The 15473-nt window shown below is 72.4% G+C and overlaps 2 protein-coding genes across 2 annotated transcripts in view; one reads left to right on the forward strand and one right to left on the reverse strand.

Annotated features, from left to right (window-relative positions):
- The window catches only part of Afap1 (actin filament associated protein 1), a 56781-nt gene extending 51634 nt beyond the window's left edge, over positions 1–5147 (forward strand). Inside the window, 5 exon segments of the mRNA XM_048364452.1 lie at positions 210–375; positions 1462–1520; positions 1523–1650; positions 2751–2916; positions 3497–5147. Of these exon segments, the coding sequence (XP_048220409.1) occupies positions 210–375; positions 1462–1520; positions 1523–1650; positions 2751–2916; positions 3497–4614 (1637 nt within the window). The 3' untranslated portion in view covers positions 4615–5147.
- Positions 5148–14875: 9728 nt separating this feature from the next.
- The window catches only part of Ablim2 (actin binding LIM protein family member 2), a 54753-nt gene continuing 54155 nt past the window's right edge, over positions 14876–15473 (reverse strand). Inside the window, exon 12 of the mRNA XM_048364151.1 lies at positions 14876–14973. Coding sequence (XP_048220108.1) covers positions 14876–14973 — 98 coding nt within the window. The remainder of the gene's footprint in view (positions 14974–15473) is intronic.

Consider the following 15473-nt stretch of genomic DNA (forward strand, 5'->3'; position numbering starts at 1 on the left):
GCCTGCAGCCTCCTTGGAGGGGAGGCCGGATGGGCTCCGGCGTTCTCCATGCTCATTTGTTGCGTGGTGCCCGGTCTCAGTGTGGCTCAGCTCTCCAATGTGCTCCAAACCTGCTGCGGGCTTTCGCGGTCCCCAGGGTCCCCTCCGACCCCTCCGTGCCCCGAGCGCTGCCCCCGCGGAGCGAGCTGACCCCAGCGCCCTCCGTGCAGATGCCGACCAGTACAAGTACGGCAAGAACCGGGTGGAGGCCGATGCCAAGCGGCTGCAGACCAAGGAGGAGGAGCTGCTGAAGAGGAAGGAGGCGCTGCGGAACAGGCTGGCCCAGCTCCGGAAGGAGAGGAAGGACCTGAGGGCCGCCATCCAAGTGAACGCCGGGTAGGGCACTCGGCCGCCCTCTGCGGCCGCCGCGTCAGGGCTCCCACGGGGGCTGGGCGCGGTGCATCCGCCCCCCGAGGGCAGCGGTGTGGCCGACGGTCCACCCCCGCGCCGCACCGCCCGCGCAGAGCCTGCAGGGAAGGCCCTGCGCCCACCGTCTTGGCAGGTGCTGCCCCCGTGTGGGGCGGACCAGCCTGCGTCTCTGCGGGACAGTGGGCCACGCCCCTCCCACGGGTCTCCACGGCACAGAGCCGCTTTCCACTCCCCACGAAGGCCGCACCACAGCCCAATCCCACAGGGGATCGGGGGAAGAGGGTGGTCGGCGGGCCGGCGGAGGCCAGCGAGCAAGGCCCCTCTGTGGGGAGGGGCCCCAGGTGTGCATCCCTGCCCTGAGGGGCTTCTCACAGCCCCGCCTCGGTTCCACAGTGTCCCCCCCCCCCCCCCCCGAGGGTGAGACCTCGTCCAGACCTCGACCGACCCAGTCCGGTTCCCAGGGAGACCCCGTCCAGATCTAGACGACGCCTGTCCAGTTCTAGACCGACCCAGTCCAGTTCTAAATGAGACCGGTCCCGATCTACACTACACCCGTCCAGTTCTAAACAAGACCCCGTCCAGGTCTAGTTGAGAACCAGTGCAGACCTAAGCCAGACCTGGTCTAGATCAGCCCAGTTCAGTTCTAGGCGGACATGGTCCAGTTCTAAACCAGACCTGGTACAAATCTAGGTGAGACCTAGTCCAATTCTAGACAAGACCCAGTCCAGACCGGTATGGGGCCCCAGATCTAGGTGGGGCCTGGTCCCGATCTGGGTTCCTCCAGCCAGGGAGCTGAGGGCAAAGCCCAGGCTTCGCGGTGGCTTCCCCGCCCCCCCGCCCCCCGCCGGCTGCCCCAGGGCTCGGCGGTGTGAAGCACACGCGCATCTTCTGCTGTGGAGGCCCAGCTCGTGGCCTGGCCGTGGGGCTCGGGAAGCTGGCACGAGAGCGCACGTGCCACACGAGGACTTCCGGGTCAGCAGCCTCGCGGGACCGCGGGGGCGGGGGCGGCCCTCGGGGCCCGGCCTCAAGGGCCGCGTGCTCCGGTCTCCCAGGCAGGAAGACCCAGGTGGCCCTGGAGGACAAGCTGCGCAGGCTGGAGGAGGAGTGCAAGCAGCGGAGGCCGAGCGCGTCAGCCTGGAGCTGGAGCTGACCGACGTCAAGGAGAGCCTCAAGAAAGCCCTGGCGGGCGGCGTCACCCTCGGGCTGGCCATCGAGCCCAGGTCCGGCACGTCCAGCCCACAGGTGAGCGTCCGGCAGGAGGCCCGGGGGGGGGGCTCGCCACAGGCGCCGGGCACACCTGCCCTCCGTGCCCTGGCCGCACCCACACCGGGTTTCCTCTCCTCTCCACCCAAACCTTCCTGAAAGGGCGGACCGCACCAGGCCGGGGTCTTTCCTCCGTGACCAGGTCCTGCTTCTCAGGCAGGAAGCCTGGCATGGCGTGGCACACGGATGCCCGGGGGGCCCGCGCAGGGCTGTGGGGAGGCACCGTGGCTGGCGCGGGGTCCAAGCGCCGGGGCCTCTCCAGGGCAGCGTCAGTGAGGCCTTGCAGCGCAACGGTGCGGCCCGCCAGAGTGCGGACAGGACTCCCTGCACGCGTGCAAACACACGTACACACACACACCTGCCACCTCCCCTCCTCCCCCGCCGTGCCTCTCCCCCCTCCCCCGCCCCATCACTCCTTCCCCCCTCAGGGGAAGGCCTCCGCCTTCCTCCCCCTCCCCTCTCCTGTCATCACCCCACGCCCCTGTAAATGGGGTTCCAGAGGTGCCCGAGGGCTAGTCACAGTGGTGGCGGTGGGGCCGGGGTCCTCATGTCCGTAACCTGCTCCTTCTTGGAGGCAAACCGCGCTCCGGGCTGGGCGGTTGGCTGGGCTCGCTGTGAAGCGTGCACGGGCCGCTTCCACCCGTTCCGCCCCCAGCACTGCACAATGAAAAGTGCGCGAAGCGAAGCGTTTCCTCGAGGGCCGGCGGGGCAGGGTGGCGGGGGGTCGCCTGGCTCACGGGGTTCTCTCCGGCAGTCTCCCGGGTCGGGGGTGTCGCCTGGCTTGGGGTTCTCTCGGGCAGTCGCCCGGGTCGGGGGGTCGCCTGGCTTGGGGTTCTCTCGGGCAGTCGCCCGGGTCGGGGGGTCGCCTGGCTCACGGGGCCTCTTTCGGGCAGTCTCCCGTGTTGGGGGGGCCTGGCTCACGGGGTTCTCTCGGGCAGTCTCCCGGGGTTGGCGGGGGGCCTGGCTCACGGGGGTTCTCTCGGGCAGTCTCCCGGGTTGGGGGGTCGCCGGCTCACGGGGTTCTCTCGGGCAGTCTCCCGGGTCGGGGGGTCGCTGGCTCACGGGGACTCTCTCGGCAGTCTCCCGGCTTCCGGCACCGGACGCTGGAGAACTCGCCGGTCTCCAGCTGCGACACCAGCGACGCCGAGGGCCCGCTGCCCGTCAACAGCGCCGCCGTCCTGAAGAAGAGCCAGCCAGGCGCGGGCAGCTCGCCCTGCCGCGGGCACGTGCTGCGCAAGGGCCAAGGTGGGTCCCGCGCTCCGGGCGCCGGGGCCGGGGTGGGTGCGGGGCGGCCCTGCCCGGCTCCCCTCCGCTGGAGGTGCCCAAGGGGAACGCGCGTGGAGCTCTCGGCCCCTGAGCCCCCGTTCCCCGCCGGGACTCAAGGAGCTCGGGTGGACTCCTCCGACTTGCCTCAGCCCGCGGGTGGGGACACAGGGCGGGGGACCGGGCCCCGCACTGGGCGCCGTGAGGCCAGGAGACCCTTTCTGCAGGCCTCCCCGTGCCTCCGCTTCTGCTTCGTGCCGGCTCGCTGGAGAGCAGAGTCTCGTGGTCTCCTCCGCTCCCGCTGGCTTGGCACGCAGTCACCGAGCTCAGCCCCTGAGCCGCGGGGATCGCAGGCGCGAGCCACCGCACCCACCCCTTCCTCCGCTGGAGGGGGGGTGTGGACGCGCAGCGTCCGCGCTCCGCTCTGGGGAGCCTCTGGGCCACCCACGGTGGGCGGCCGGGCCCTCCCGGTCCCTCCACTCCGGAAGCCGGGGGGTCCCAGCCGGTGCGCGCTGGCCGGGCGGCGTCCAGGGTGAGATTGACGGGCTTTCCCTCCCTCCAGGAGTGGGAGCTGAAGAACGGGACCTAGAGGAAGGCAGGCCACCGGCCTCAGAGACCACGCGCAGCCCCGGCCTCCTCCACGCCCCAGCCACGCGCTCGGGGCCGCCGGCCGCAAGGCGGGGGTGGGCGCCTCCCCGCGGGCCCCGGCACCCCGGCCCGGCGCCTGCGCCCTCCTCCTCCTCCTCCTCCTCCTGTGCAGCGGCCGCCAGCAAGGCCGGGGCTCCGGCTTCGTTAGCGCACACGGACAAAGCACGGAGGCGGCGGTGCACCGGGCTCCCGGGCCAACGGAGGAGCCACAGCCGGTGCCCGCCCCACGGCCTCGACCCACGGGGCCCCCTCGGGGGAGGCAGAGCCCGGAGCCCGCGGTCCACGGCGTCCGGGGGCCGGGCCCTCCTCTGCCGACGCCCAGGCCACACGGGAGGCCGGCCCGCACCCCGTGCCCGCCCCGCCCCCGGGTGGGGCGGAAGCGCCGTGGGGGTTCGGGCCGTTCCCCGCGTCCTGCCTTGGAGAAGCAGTCCGTCCAGCCGCCTGGGGGGCGCCACCTCGGCCCCCCTCTCCTCCTCTCACTCACGTGGGCCTTCCCCCCTTGGCCCGCCCCCCGCCCCCTCCCTCCCCCAGCCTCCCGGGCTGAGGTGGACGGGGAGCCCCGGCCCCCTTGGGGAAGGAACAGGGTGGGCCTTACAGCCCGGGCCGGGCCGTGGGGCAGGAAGGGCCTTCGGGATTCCCCGCCTGCGCCCCCGGTGCACACGGACCCAGGCCCCACTTCTCAGCTCCTCCGCCTGTGCGCTCCAGAAGGTGCTTTCCGGAACTTTCCGACCGTGGGGCGCGGGCCCTGTGGGCCCCTGTGCCGAGCACGGGCTCCCTCCCCACAGCGGTGCTGCGCACCAGCCGCAGCCCAGGAGCAGGGGGGCCCGCGGCGGCCCCCGACACTCGAATTCACTGCAAAGCCATTGCCAGGAGCCCCCTCGGCTCCGGGGGGTCGGCTGCCGCCGCGGCCCCTCCCCCCCCCGGCACTGCCCCCCGGCGCCGGCCATGGGGCCCTCCTCCCCGCCCCCTCTGCCGTGGTCAGGCGGCGCCCGGCCCGGGGCGGGCCGTGGGCTCCTGGCACACACACTGTGAGTGCAAAACCCCTGTCTGGCAGTCCGTCCTCGCCCCCAGGGGGTGGCAGGCCGACGCGAACCCCGAGTCCCAGGCCCCCCCCCCCGGCCTCCAGCGGGCCTGTGTCCCCCCACGTTTCCAGATTGGGTCAGAAAGCTAGTTAGGTATTTGCCTCAGAGCACGTTATTTATTTGTCTATGTCCACTCCATGGTGTTAATTTATGTCTGTAGGGGTGGGGCTCCCCTGAGCCCCGCCCACGGAGCGCCCCCGCGCCCCAGCCGCCACCCACGCCCCTCCTTCCCCGGGCTCACCCTGCCGCCCTTCTAGAAGCTCCCCAGCCCTCTCCCGGGGGAACAGATGGCGGGCGGCGCCGGCCGGCTCGGGCCCTCGCTGTCCCCTTGCCTCCGGGCACTGAGGGGGACCGTCAGGGTCAGCTGCGCTGCCCCGGATGTCGGACGTGGAATCTTCCCGCCCACGGCGCGCGCGCGGCCACCTTCCCGCCCACGGCGCACGCAGGGCCGCCTTCCCGCCCACGGCCCGCGCAGGGCCGCCTTCCCGCCCACGGCCCGCGCAGGGCCGCCTTCCCGCCCACGGCGCGCGCAGGGCCGCCTTCCCGCCCACGGCCCGCGCAGGGCCGCCTTCCCGCCCACGGCGCGCGCAGGGCCGCCTTCCCGCCCACGGCGCGCGCAGGGCCGCCTTCCCGCCCACGGCGCGCGCGGCCACCTTTCCCGCCCACGGCCCGCGCAGGGCCACCTTCCCGCCCATGGCGCGCGCGGCCACCTTCCCGCCCACGGCGCGCACGGCCACCTTCCCGCCCACGGCGCGCGCGGCCACCTTCCCCGCCCACGGCGCGCGCGGCCACCTTTCCCGCCCACGGCGCGCGCGCGGCCCACCTTCCCGCCCACGGCGCGCTGCAGCGGCCACCTTCCCGCCCACGGCGCGCGCGGCCACCCCTCGTGGCCGTGCAGGGGCGGGGAGGCGGGGGAGCCGCGGGGACGCGGGGAGCAGCCGCCGCCGGGGGGTTCGGGCCCGCGCCCGCCCCGTCCTCTTCTGCGGGTTTCCTGTCCTCAAGTGAATGGGGAGCGGACCGGGGGCGCGGTTCTACCAGGACGGCCCCTCTCCTTCCTTACCCACCGGGCGCGGCGTCCATACTGTGAAACAAGCGCAACGTCAGGAGCGCTGCGCAGCATGCGCGGAGCTGCGCATCGCATCGGCCCCCTGCGGGTCCTGCAGGTCGAGGGCCAGGGCGGCCCCGCGGGGCGGGCGGGGAGGCAGGAGGCCCCGCCCCCCGCCGGCGCCCCCGCCCCCCGCCAGCGCGCCCCGCCCCCGCCGCGCGCCCCCGCCCCCGCCAGCGCGCCCCGCCCCCGCCCGCGCGCCCCGCCCCCGCCCAGCGCGCCCCGCCCCCGCCGCGCGCCCGCCCCCGCCAGCGCGCCCCGCCCCCCCGCCCGCCCGCCCCGCCCCCGCCAGCACGCAGCAGCGGTGCCAGCGCCGGGTTCGGACGGCCGCCTTGCCCTGGGGCCCGCCCGGGGTGCTGGGAGGAGGCTCCTCCTCCGCTCGGTGCATCCTCCGCGGGGAAGGGAGGCCCCGTGCGGGTCCCACCATCCTCTCCTCGCAGACATCCGAGCTCATCGGCTGTCGGTTGTAAGATGCTTTCACGGCGAGAATGTAATTATTTCCTGATTGTATTTAAAAAAGAAAGCCTAAAGTCCTATTTAATTTCTCTTCAGAAGGAGCTGGCAAAGAAAAGCAGGAAAGATTTTTAATTATTATTATTATTATTATTATTATTAAATATGTGGGTAGAGCCTTTTAGGACAAAAACTGTAAATATGTGTCGAGTGTTTCTCACTGTATTTAAGTCGTAAAGGACAGAGATTTATGAAGAGATCGCCATACAGACACTAATTTTCAGACGTGGACCCCGTTTGTATTCCCCGCCTTACTACTTGAGTTTTCTACCGTTTTCCATGTGTAGCCTCCGACTGGTGCCATTTGGCGCGACCCACCGCCTTGTGTATTCCTAATAAAACCGCCACCGGGAGCAGGCCTCGGCGTCTTCCTCACGTCCCAGAGGGCACTGCGAGGGGGGCATGGGGGTCACCGGGAGGTGGTGGGGGTCACTGGGAGGTGGGGGTCACTGGGAGGTGGTGGAGGTCACTGGGTGGTATGGAGGTCACGGTGGTGGGTAGGTCACTGGGTGGTAATGGGGGTCACTGGGTGGTAATGGGGGTCACTGGGAGGTGGGGAGGTCACTGGGTGGTGTTGGGGGTCACTGGGTGGTGTGGGGGTCACTGGGAGGTGGGGGGTCACTGGGTGGTGTGGAGGTCACTGGGAGTGGCGAGGTCACTGGGTGGTAATGGGGGTCACAGAGGTGGGGAGGTTACTGGGTGGTGGTAATGAGGGTCACTGAGGTGGTGTTGGGGGTCAGTGGGACGTGGAGGGGTCATTGGGTGGTAATGGGGGGTCACTGGGAGGTGGGAATCACTGGGAGGTGGGGGGTCAATGGGTGGTATTGGGGGTCACTGGGAGGTTGGTGGATCACTGGATGGTGGGGGTCACTGGATGTGGTGGTCACTGTGAGGTGGGGGGTCACTGGGAGGTGGGGGGTCACTGGGAGGTGGGGTTCACTGGAGGGGGGTCACTGGGAGGTGGGAGGTCACTGGGTAGTGATCACTGGGACATGGGGTGGTTGGGGTCAGCTGCACCTTTAAGGTGCACAGCTGACCTCAGCCTGTCCCTCCCCTTCCTGTCTTTAACAGGAAGAGAAGGAAGTCTGACATCACTTGAGGGACAGCTCCTTGGGACCAATCAGGGGCCCCTCTCTTGTGCCCGCCTTTGGGGTATATCTGGGAGGTTCCTCATTTGAATAAACAGAAGCCCTAGAGGTTTTCTCCAGGACCCATGGGTCCGTGTCGTTCTTGGTGGCTTTGGGGCACCCTGCGACCGCACGCCACCGAGGCTACCCGTGGCCATCGCTCCCGCGAGAGCGATAAAGGGACACCCAGGAAGGGGCGGGGAAAGCCCCTCCCCCCCAAGCGAGGGGAAGTCGAAAGAGAGATCCCACAATGGGGGTTCACTGGGTGGTAATGGGGGTCACTGGGAGGAGGTGTTGGGGGTCACTGGGAGGTGGGGGGCCACTGGGACATCGAGGGGGTCACTGGAAGGTCGGGGGTCACTGGGACATGGGGTGTCACTGGGAGGTGTGGGGGTCACGGTGGTAATGGGGGGGGTCACTGGGACATGGGGTGTCACTGGAGGTGTGGGGGTCACGGTGGTAATGGGGGGGGTCACTGGGACAGTGGGGGGTCACTGGGAGGTGTGGGGGTCACGGTGGTAATGGGGGGGGTCACTGGGAGGTGTGGGGCTCACTGGGACGTGGTGGGGGTCACTGGGAGGTGGGGGGTCACTAGGAGGTGGGGGGTCACTGGGTGGTGGGGGGTCACTGGATGGTGGTTACTGGAGGTGAGGGTGTCACCGGGACGTGGTGGGGGTCACTGGGAGGTCAGGGGGTCACTGGGAGGTCAGGGGGTCACTGGGAGGTGGTGGGTCACTGGGAGGTGGGGGGTCACTGGGTGGTGGGGGATCACTGGGTGGTAATGGGGGGGTCACTGGGTGGTGGGGGGTCACTGAGAAGTGGGGTGGTCACTGGGTGTTGGGGTCACTGGGAGGTGGGGGGTCAGGCTTCGGGTCTGAGCGGAGGCACAGGAGTGGCTGATGTTGGGGTGCAGGCTGACCCTGCTCTAGCTCTGCTCCCCTGGGGCTGCTCTGCCTGTCCACGCCGGCCGTGCAGTGTGCAGGGGCCCCCGAGGGCCCCCGCCCCGTGGTGACCGGGTCCCAAGCCCCCCGACGGGGTGTCGGGTCGTTCTCGCGTGGGGCTGCTGTGCGAGTCCCGCCGCGGCGTGCGAGGCCGTCTCCGTGTGCGCCCCGCACGCGGCTGAGATGCGTCGTGGGCAGGTCTGTGTCCTCGGGGTGCCGGTGTGCAGCGTCGCGGGGGGCGGCCCGCGAAGCCCTCCCCCTCCCCCCAGCACCAGGCGCCCCCCCCCAGGCCTGGCCCCGGCGAGCCGTGGGCCTCTCCGCCTCCGCTTCCTGAGCCGCTGGGGTTGGGGGGGGGCACCCCAGCCCCCGACGCACACCTGCCCCCTCCCCTCCCCCTACCCTGCCTGCCCTGGGGGGCGAGGAGAAGATGCCACCATTGACGCCGGAGAGGACGTGTGGCCCCGTGCGACCCCCCCCCCCACGGCCAGGGCAGGGCGGGGAGCTGGGGCGCGGCCGGCGGGGGGGTGGGGGGGCTGCTGGCCCTCGGGACAAGCGGAAGAGCTGACCGCCTGGCCTGGAACCTTCTCCACTTCCCTCAGTGACCTGCGTCACAGGACCGCAGCCGTGTCTGCAACCCCCCTAAAAGCCTGAGGGGACCCCAGCACCTCCCTCCCTCCGCTCAGAACTCCCTCGGGTCCCGCTCCGCCTCCCGTGTCCCACCCTCCGCCCCCCCACGCATCCGGAGCTTTCCGGCCCTGGTCCCAGGTGACTCAGGTCTGGTGACAGGGCCCGCGCCTTCCCCGGCCCCCGGGCCTCCACCCGCCACCACGCTCAGGGAGGGGGGCGCCCGGGGGTAAGGCGCGGGGGGCGGGGGGGAGGCGCTCTGGGGGGGGACAGCGCTGGGGGGGGACGGCGCTCTGGGGGGGGGACGGCGCTGGGGGGGGACGGCGCTGGGGGGGTGCTCTGGGGGGGACGGCGCTTTGGGGGAGAAGGTGCTCTGGGGGGGGAAGGCGCTCTGGGGGGGGACGGCGCTGGGGGGGGGAAGGCGCTCTGGGGGGGACGGCGCTCTTGGGGGGGAAAGGTGCTCTGGGGGGGGAAGGCGCTCTGGGGGGGACGGGCGCTGGGGGGGGAAGGCGCGCTGGGGGGGGAAGGCGCTCTGGGGGGGGGACGGCGCTGGGTGGGGGACGGCGCTGGGGGGGAGGCGCTTGGGGGGGACGGCGCTGGGGGGGGGGAAGGCGCTCTGGGGGGGAGGCGCTCTGGGGGGGGACGGCACTGGGGGGGGGAAGGCCTGGGGGACGGCGCTGGGGGGGGAAAGGCGCTCTCTGGGGGGGGAGGCGCTCTGGGGGGGGACGGCATCTGGGGGGGGGAAGGCACTCTGGGGGGGACGGCGCTGGGGGGGGGAAGGCGCTCTGGGGGGGGACGGCGCTGGGGGGGAGGGCTCTGGGGGGGAAGGCGCTCTGGGGGGGGACGGCGCTCTGGGGGGGAAGGCGCTCTGGGGGGGGAAGGCGCTCTGGGGGGGAAGGCGCTCTGGGGGGGGGGAAGGCGCTCTGGGGGGGGACGGCGCTCTGGGGGGGGGGGAAGGCACTCTGGGGGGGAAGGCCCGACTCTGGAGGGGGGGACGGCGCTGGGCGGGGGGGGACGGCGCTGGGGGGGGGAAGGCGCTCTGGGGGGGGACGGCGCTGGGCGGGGGGGGGACGGCGCTGGGGGGGGGAGGGGGAGGGCGCGCAGACGCTCCATGAAAAGCATCACAAATCCTTTATTGATTTTAAAAAGGAGAAAGAAGGAAGCGCGCTGCGTGTTCTGTGGACGCCTGGCCCCGGCCGGGGAGCCCAGGGCGGTGGCGTCTGGTCCTCGGGGTGACACAGGCACCTGGGGGGGGGGGTGCGGTGACCCCGGGGGTGGGCGTGGTCGGGGAGCAGGGCGGTGTCGGGCGCTCCCCATGCCCAGGCTCCGGATCCCCACACCCTGGATTTTTTTTTTAAAGAAATAATAACATAGAGTACGAGGGGAACGTCCACCGGTGCGCGTGGGGGCGGGGGGGACCCCGCCGGGGGCAGCGCTGAGTGCGGCCGGGGGTGGGGAGGGCTCAGCCAGGGCTCCCGGGTCCCGTGGCTCCGTGGCGTGGGCTGTGCTACGTGTGCGTCTCGGTGGGGGGGGGAGCTCGTGTCTGCCCGGGGGTCCCCAGAGCCTGCCGCAGGCTCGGGGCTGGGGCGAGGCCCTTCCTGGGGTCCCCACCGCGGGGCGGCGTACCTGCTCTGCCCTCCGTCGCGCCTAGACGCCAGGACCCCCCAGCCACCCGAGGCCGAGCGCCCCCGCAGAGCCCTGGTGTGCGGGCTCGTCTCTGGGGCACGAGGGGGACCCCCAAAGCCGGCAGGGTCAGTGCCGGCCGGGGCCTGGACGTGACCCCCCTCTGGGCCCCCGCGGCGGCCCGGGGGGAGGGGGGAGGTGCTGGGGAGGAGGGGCTGCGGGAGGGGGCTGACTGCACGCCTCAAGGCAGAAGGTGGCCTGTCCTGCTGTCTGTCTGTCCTGCTGTCTGTCCTGCTGTCTGTCTGTCCGTGCGGCACTGCTCGCGGTCCGGCCCCGGGCCTCCCTGCCGCGCTCTCTAGCTGTGACGCCCGTCTCTCTGCGCACCCCGGGTTCACCGTGAGGGGCGGCACCTGCCCCGCCCGTCCACAGGGTCCCCGGCACAGGCCTACGTGGGGTCCCAAAGCGGGCAGGAGGCAGGGAGCCCCGTCCAGAGCCTGCCCGGCTGGGAGAGCGCCTCCTCCTGGCAGCCCGGGGGGACCTGCAGCCATCCTGGAGGGGCTCTGACGGCGCCTCCTACCGGTAGCCTGAGGAATGAACGACAGCCGCCCCGGAGGGCCCGTGATGGCACCTCCTATCGGCAGCCTGGGGAACTGCAGCCGTCCCGGGCGGGGCCGTGGCAGGCGCCCCCACCTGGCAGCCTGGAGGAATGCGGGGAACAAGGCCCTTTGCCCACCTCACCTCCCGGGAAAAGCAGAGGAGCTGTGGACGGTGCGGCAAGGGGGCTTTGGGAGCCAGGGGCCGCCGCCCCGCTCAACGCACAGGTAAACGCGCCCCAAGCGCGAGGGGCTGCCTGGAGAGGTATGTACACGATCTGCAGTTTAACGAGAAGAGGGGCAGTGGAGGGCCTGGAGGGCGGCGCTGGGCGGGCCTGGCTTCTAGGAAGCCCAGGGCGAGGACGGGAGCCACCGGGCGGGGACGGAGGCCCCCGGGCCCGGGCCGCCCTGCGGCCTGGCCCCCGGCTCAGTGGCCGGGAGAGGGTGGGCCTTGGCTGGCCGCAGGTCGGAGCAGCCAGGGCAGCCGCGGGTCCCGGCGGTGAGGGGCGGGCCACCCTGGCACCCGGGGGCGGCTGGGGCTGGCGGAGGGAGTGTCCTGCTCCCTGGGTGGGCGGGGCTGCGGGAGGCGGCCTCTCCAGCGGGCGTGGCGGGGACATCCTTCCAGCCGGCGCCCGTGCGCCTTCGTCCTCCACGGGGGACGGCGGTCCGGCATCAGCTGACCAGGTAGCTGTGCATCTCCCGAGAGTTGATGCTCAGGACCACGCCTGAGTGGTTGCCTGGCAGCGGAAGACAGCGTGGCTGGGAGCGCGGCCCCCGCCCGGCCCGGCCCGGCCCCCGGGGCCCGCGGGGAGCCGGTGAGCGGTGGGCGGGGGACCCCGCGTGGAGCCGGTGAGCGGGGGGCGGGGGGCGGTGCTGCGGCAAGCAGTGGACCCGAGTGCTGACGGGCGGCCCCACTGACCTGCGAGGGGCCCCCCCCGACCTTGGCAACAGGGGCACGTGGGAGGGGCTGAGGCTGCGCCCCGTCCTGGCCGCTGCTGCTGCTGCAGGGCCTGGCACGGCGAGGACTGGGGGTGGGGGCGAGAGAGGGGCGTGCCCACGTCAGGCATGGGGCGGGGCCAGAGAGGGACGTGTCTGCGTCACAGGGGCGGGGCGAGAGGAAGGTGTGTCTGCATCGATCACGGGGCGGGGCCAGAGGGGGGCGTGTCTGCATCAGGGATAGGGCAAGAGAGGGGCGTGTCCACGGGGGCGGGACCAGAGGGGGGCGTGTTTACGTTAGTCACGGAGTGGGCCAGAGAGGCGTGTCTGCGTCAGTCAGGGGCGGGGGCTAGAGATGGGTGCGTCCACGTCAGTCACATGGGCAGGGCCAGAGGGGCGTGTCCACATGAGTCACGGGGGCGTGGCTAGTGAGGGGCGTGCCCACGTCCGTCACGGAGCCTGCGGAGTGAGGCCAGGGACCCCGGGCGGGCGGTTCCGCAGAGCCGTCTGGAGCTCCGCCCCGCGGCCGCCCTCCCTCCCACACGCAGCGTGGAGCAGCCGGCCCAAGCCACGCGCACGGACCCGCAGTGGGTCTGCGCAGGGGGGCCCGGTGGGCCAGAGCGGGCTCTGGGGCCGCCGGGACGTGGCGTCCGGCTCGAGCGGCCTCGTCCGGAGGGACGACGCGGAGAGCACTGCCGTCCTGCCACGCCTCGGTGCGAGGGGGGGCCTGCGGGCGCACCCTGCGGGCCTGGCAGGGCGGAGAGGCCGCTGCCATGCGGGGTGCGTGAGTGTGTGCATGTGTGTATGCGTGTGTGCACGTGCGTGTGTGTGTGCATGCGTGCATGTGCATGAATGTGTGTGTGACGAGCAGGGAATCGGTGTTTTTGCCGGTGGCCGGTCTCCATCTCCCCCTCTTCTGGGCTGGCGGGCCCCTGGGGACGGCGCCCACCGCCCCCCTCGGCCCTGACTCTACGGGAGGAGGAGCCCAGCTTCACTGTTCTGGTGGACGCAGAGTCCTGCGGGCGGCCGGCTTGGCCCTGGTCCTGTGCCCGGGACCCCTGTGGAGCCCGGGGCAGGCCACGTGCCCCCGCACCTACCCTGGATGGCGCCCTGGGTGTCCTCGCTGTGGCTCACGGGACTGGTCATCTCCTGCTCCTTCTCGTTGTGCATCTGGGCGTACACGGTTCTGCCGGGCGTTTCCTGCAGGGCACAGCCGGGCTCTCAGCTCGGTGGAGGTCACGGGCACACGGCCCTGTGGAGGGGCGGCCCCCTCGGCCAGCGCCCGTTCCCCCCCCCAGGCTGGAGCGGGTGCCGGGCACCGCTCTGCACAGCGGGCGGGGCTGCTCTGCTTTGTCTCCCGGGTGCGCGGCCAGGTCGGCCCAGCGGCCCCAGCGGCCCGGGGGAAAGTGGCCTCCCGCCTGGGCGCCTGGGACTCCCGTTATCCATTCTCAGCCTCCCGCCCCGATGGGCGCGCGCTGCACCTGCCCCCAGAGCTGGGGTGAGGGTGTGGCATGGAGCAGGTGCTCCCCTACCCGCTACAAGTCCACACGTGCATTGATGTCAGAGGAAAGCGCCCCCCCCCAGGGTGGCATGGTGCCCGGGCCCCGGGGAAGGGCAGAGGACCGGGCCTGCGCGGGGAGGCCCGGCACGGGAGCGGCCATGGGGACCAGCGCCGTAGGGTCCCAGGCATCCACTTGAATCACTGGGGTGGGGGGCCAGAGAGGGGGCGTGTCCACGTCAGGCACAGGGGCAGTGCCAGAGAGGGGAGTGTCCACGTCAGACACGGGGGCGGGACCAGAGAGGGACGTGTCCACGTCAGACACGGGGGGCGGGGCCCAGAGAGGGGCGTGCCCACGTCAGACACGGGGCGGGGCCAGAGCGGAGCGTGTTCACGTCAGGCACGGGGCGGGGCCAGAGAGGGGCGTGTCCACGTCAGGCACGGGGGCGGGGTGAGAGAGGAGCGTGTCCACGGGAGGCACGGGGGGCGGGGCCAGAGAGGAGCGTGTCCACGTCAGTCACAGGGGCGTGGCCAGAGGGGCTCAGGCCCGGGGTGGGTGGCAGCTCGGGGTCTGTGCGCCCAGGTCCCCGGTCCCCGGCACCAGCCGTGCCCGCTGCCCCCCAGGGCCCTCATCTAAACAGGTGGAGCCCCGCCAGGGGCACCGGGTGGGCGAGGCGGGCACCCCGGGGCCGGGAGTCGGGGCCGCCCCGCGCTCCGCAGCCTCGTGCCCCTCACGAGGCCCTCTGCGGGCCCGGCCTCCCGCATGCGGACACCCCGGGCCTCGTCAGGGCGCGGCGGCGCAGGAGGGGGGGCTCCTGGGGGAGGGTGGTGCCCCGCCAGGCCCCGGGGACGGGAAGGGAGCCCCGCCGTGTCCCCCGCCCCGCCCGCCCCGCGCCCAGGCCCGGCCCGCGGAGGCGAGGGGAGCGGCCTTGCCTTTTGAACTTGTAGAGGAATGAACGCGGCCACCGCGAACAGCCCGACCACCAGCAGGACCGCCGCCGCCCAGTAGCCCGCCGCCGCCGCCCCAGCCGCTGGGGGTCTGCAAGGAGAGCGGTGAGCGGCGGCGGGGCGGCCGGGGGGGGGGCAGCCTCGGCCCCCGGGGCCCAGCCCGGCCTCTCACCTGGCTCTGTCTCCCGCAGGGCCACCAGGACCCGGAGCCCCCCGCGCACGGGAAGCTGACCTTGTGAGCGCTCAGCACCTGCTGGACGGCCGCGACTCTCTGAAAGCAGAGGGGGGTGGGGGGCGGGGGGCTCAGGGTCTGGAGCGCCGTGGCCGGGCCCGACCTCCCCAGAGCCGCGGCCTCCAGGAGCGGAAGCTGCTGTCCGCATTCACTGGAAGGGCCCGGGCGCCTTGCGGGCACGGGTGGACAGGGGTGCGGGGGGGGGGGGGTGTGCGCGAAGGCGGGGAGTTCGGGGTGCTTTAGGAGATCCCAGCGCTGGCAGCCATCACGGAAGGCTTCCTGAAGGAGGAGGCTGGAGGGCACCAGGAGGGTGGGGACGGATGGCTCACGTGTGTGTGGAGGGGAGGGTCGTGCTGTCTGGGACGGGGTGGCCGGGCGTGGTGGGGTTTGTGGGCCGTGGCCGGGAACCAGTGCGAGCGGGAAACGGGACTGGCTCCACCAGCTCCTCTGCCTTCCCGGGCTCGGCCAGGAGGCAGGGCTGCGGCCCCCTGGGGCTCTGGGACTCTGTCTCAGCCGGGTCGTGGGGATGGACCCCAGAGCCCTCGGGACCGGACGGGCACAGCTGGGGTCCAGGTCAGCGTCCCAGCACCCCCGCCTTTGGAGCCGTGGGAATGGCGGCGTCTTCCCCTGGGCCTCCGGAGAGGGGCCTGCAACTTGGTCGGACCGGCG

Source organism: Perognathus longimembris, chromosome 16, assembly GCF_023159225.1.
Source record: "Perognathus longimembris pacificus isolate PPM17 chromosome 16, ASM2315922v1, whole genome shotgun sequence".
NCBI lineage: Eukaryota > Metazoa > Chordata > Mammalia > Rodentia > Heteromyidae > Perognathus > Perognathus longimembris.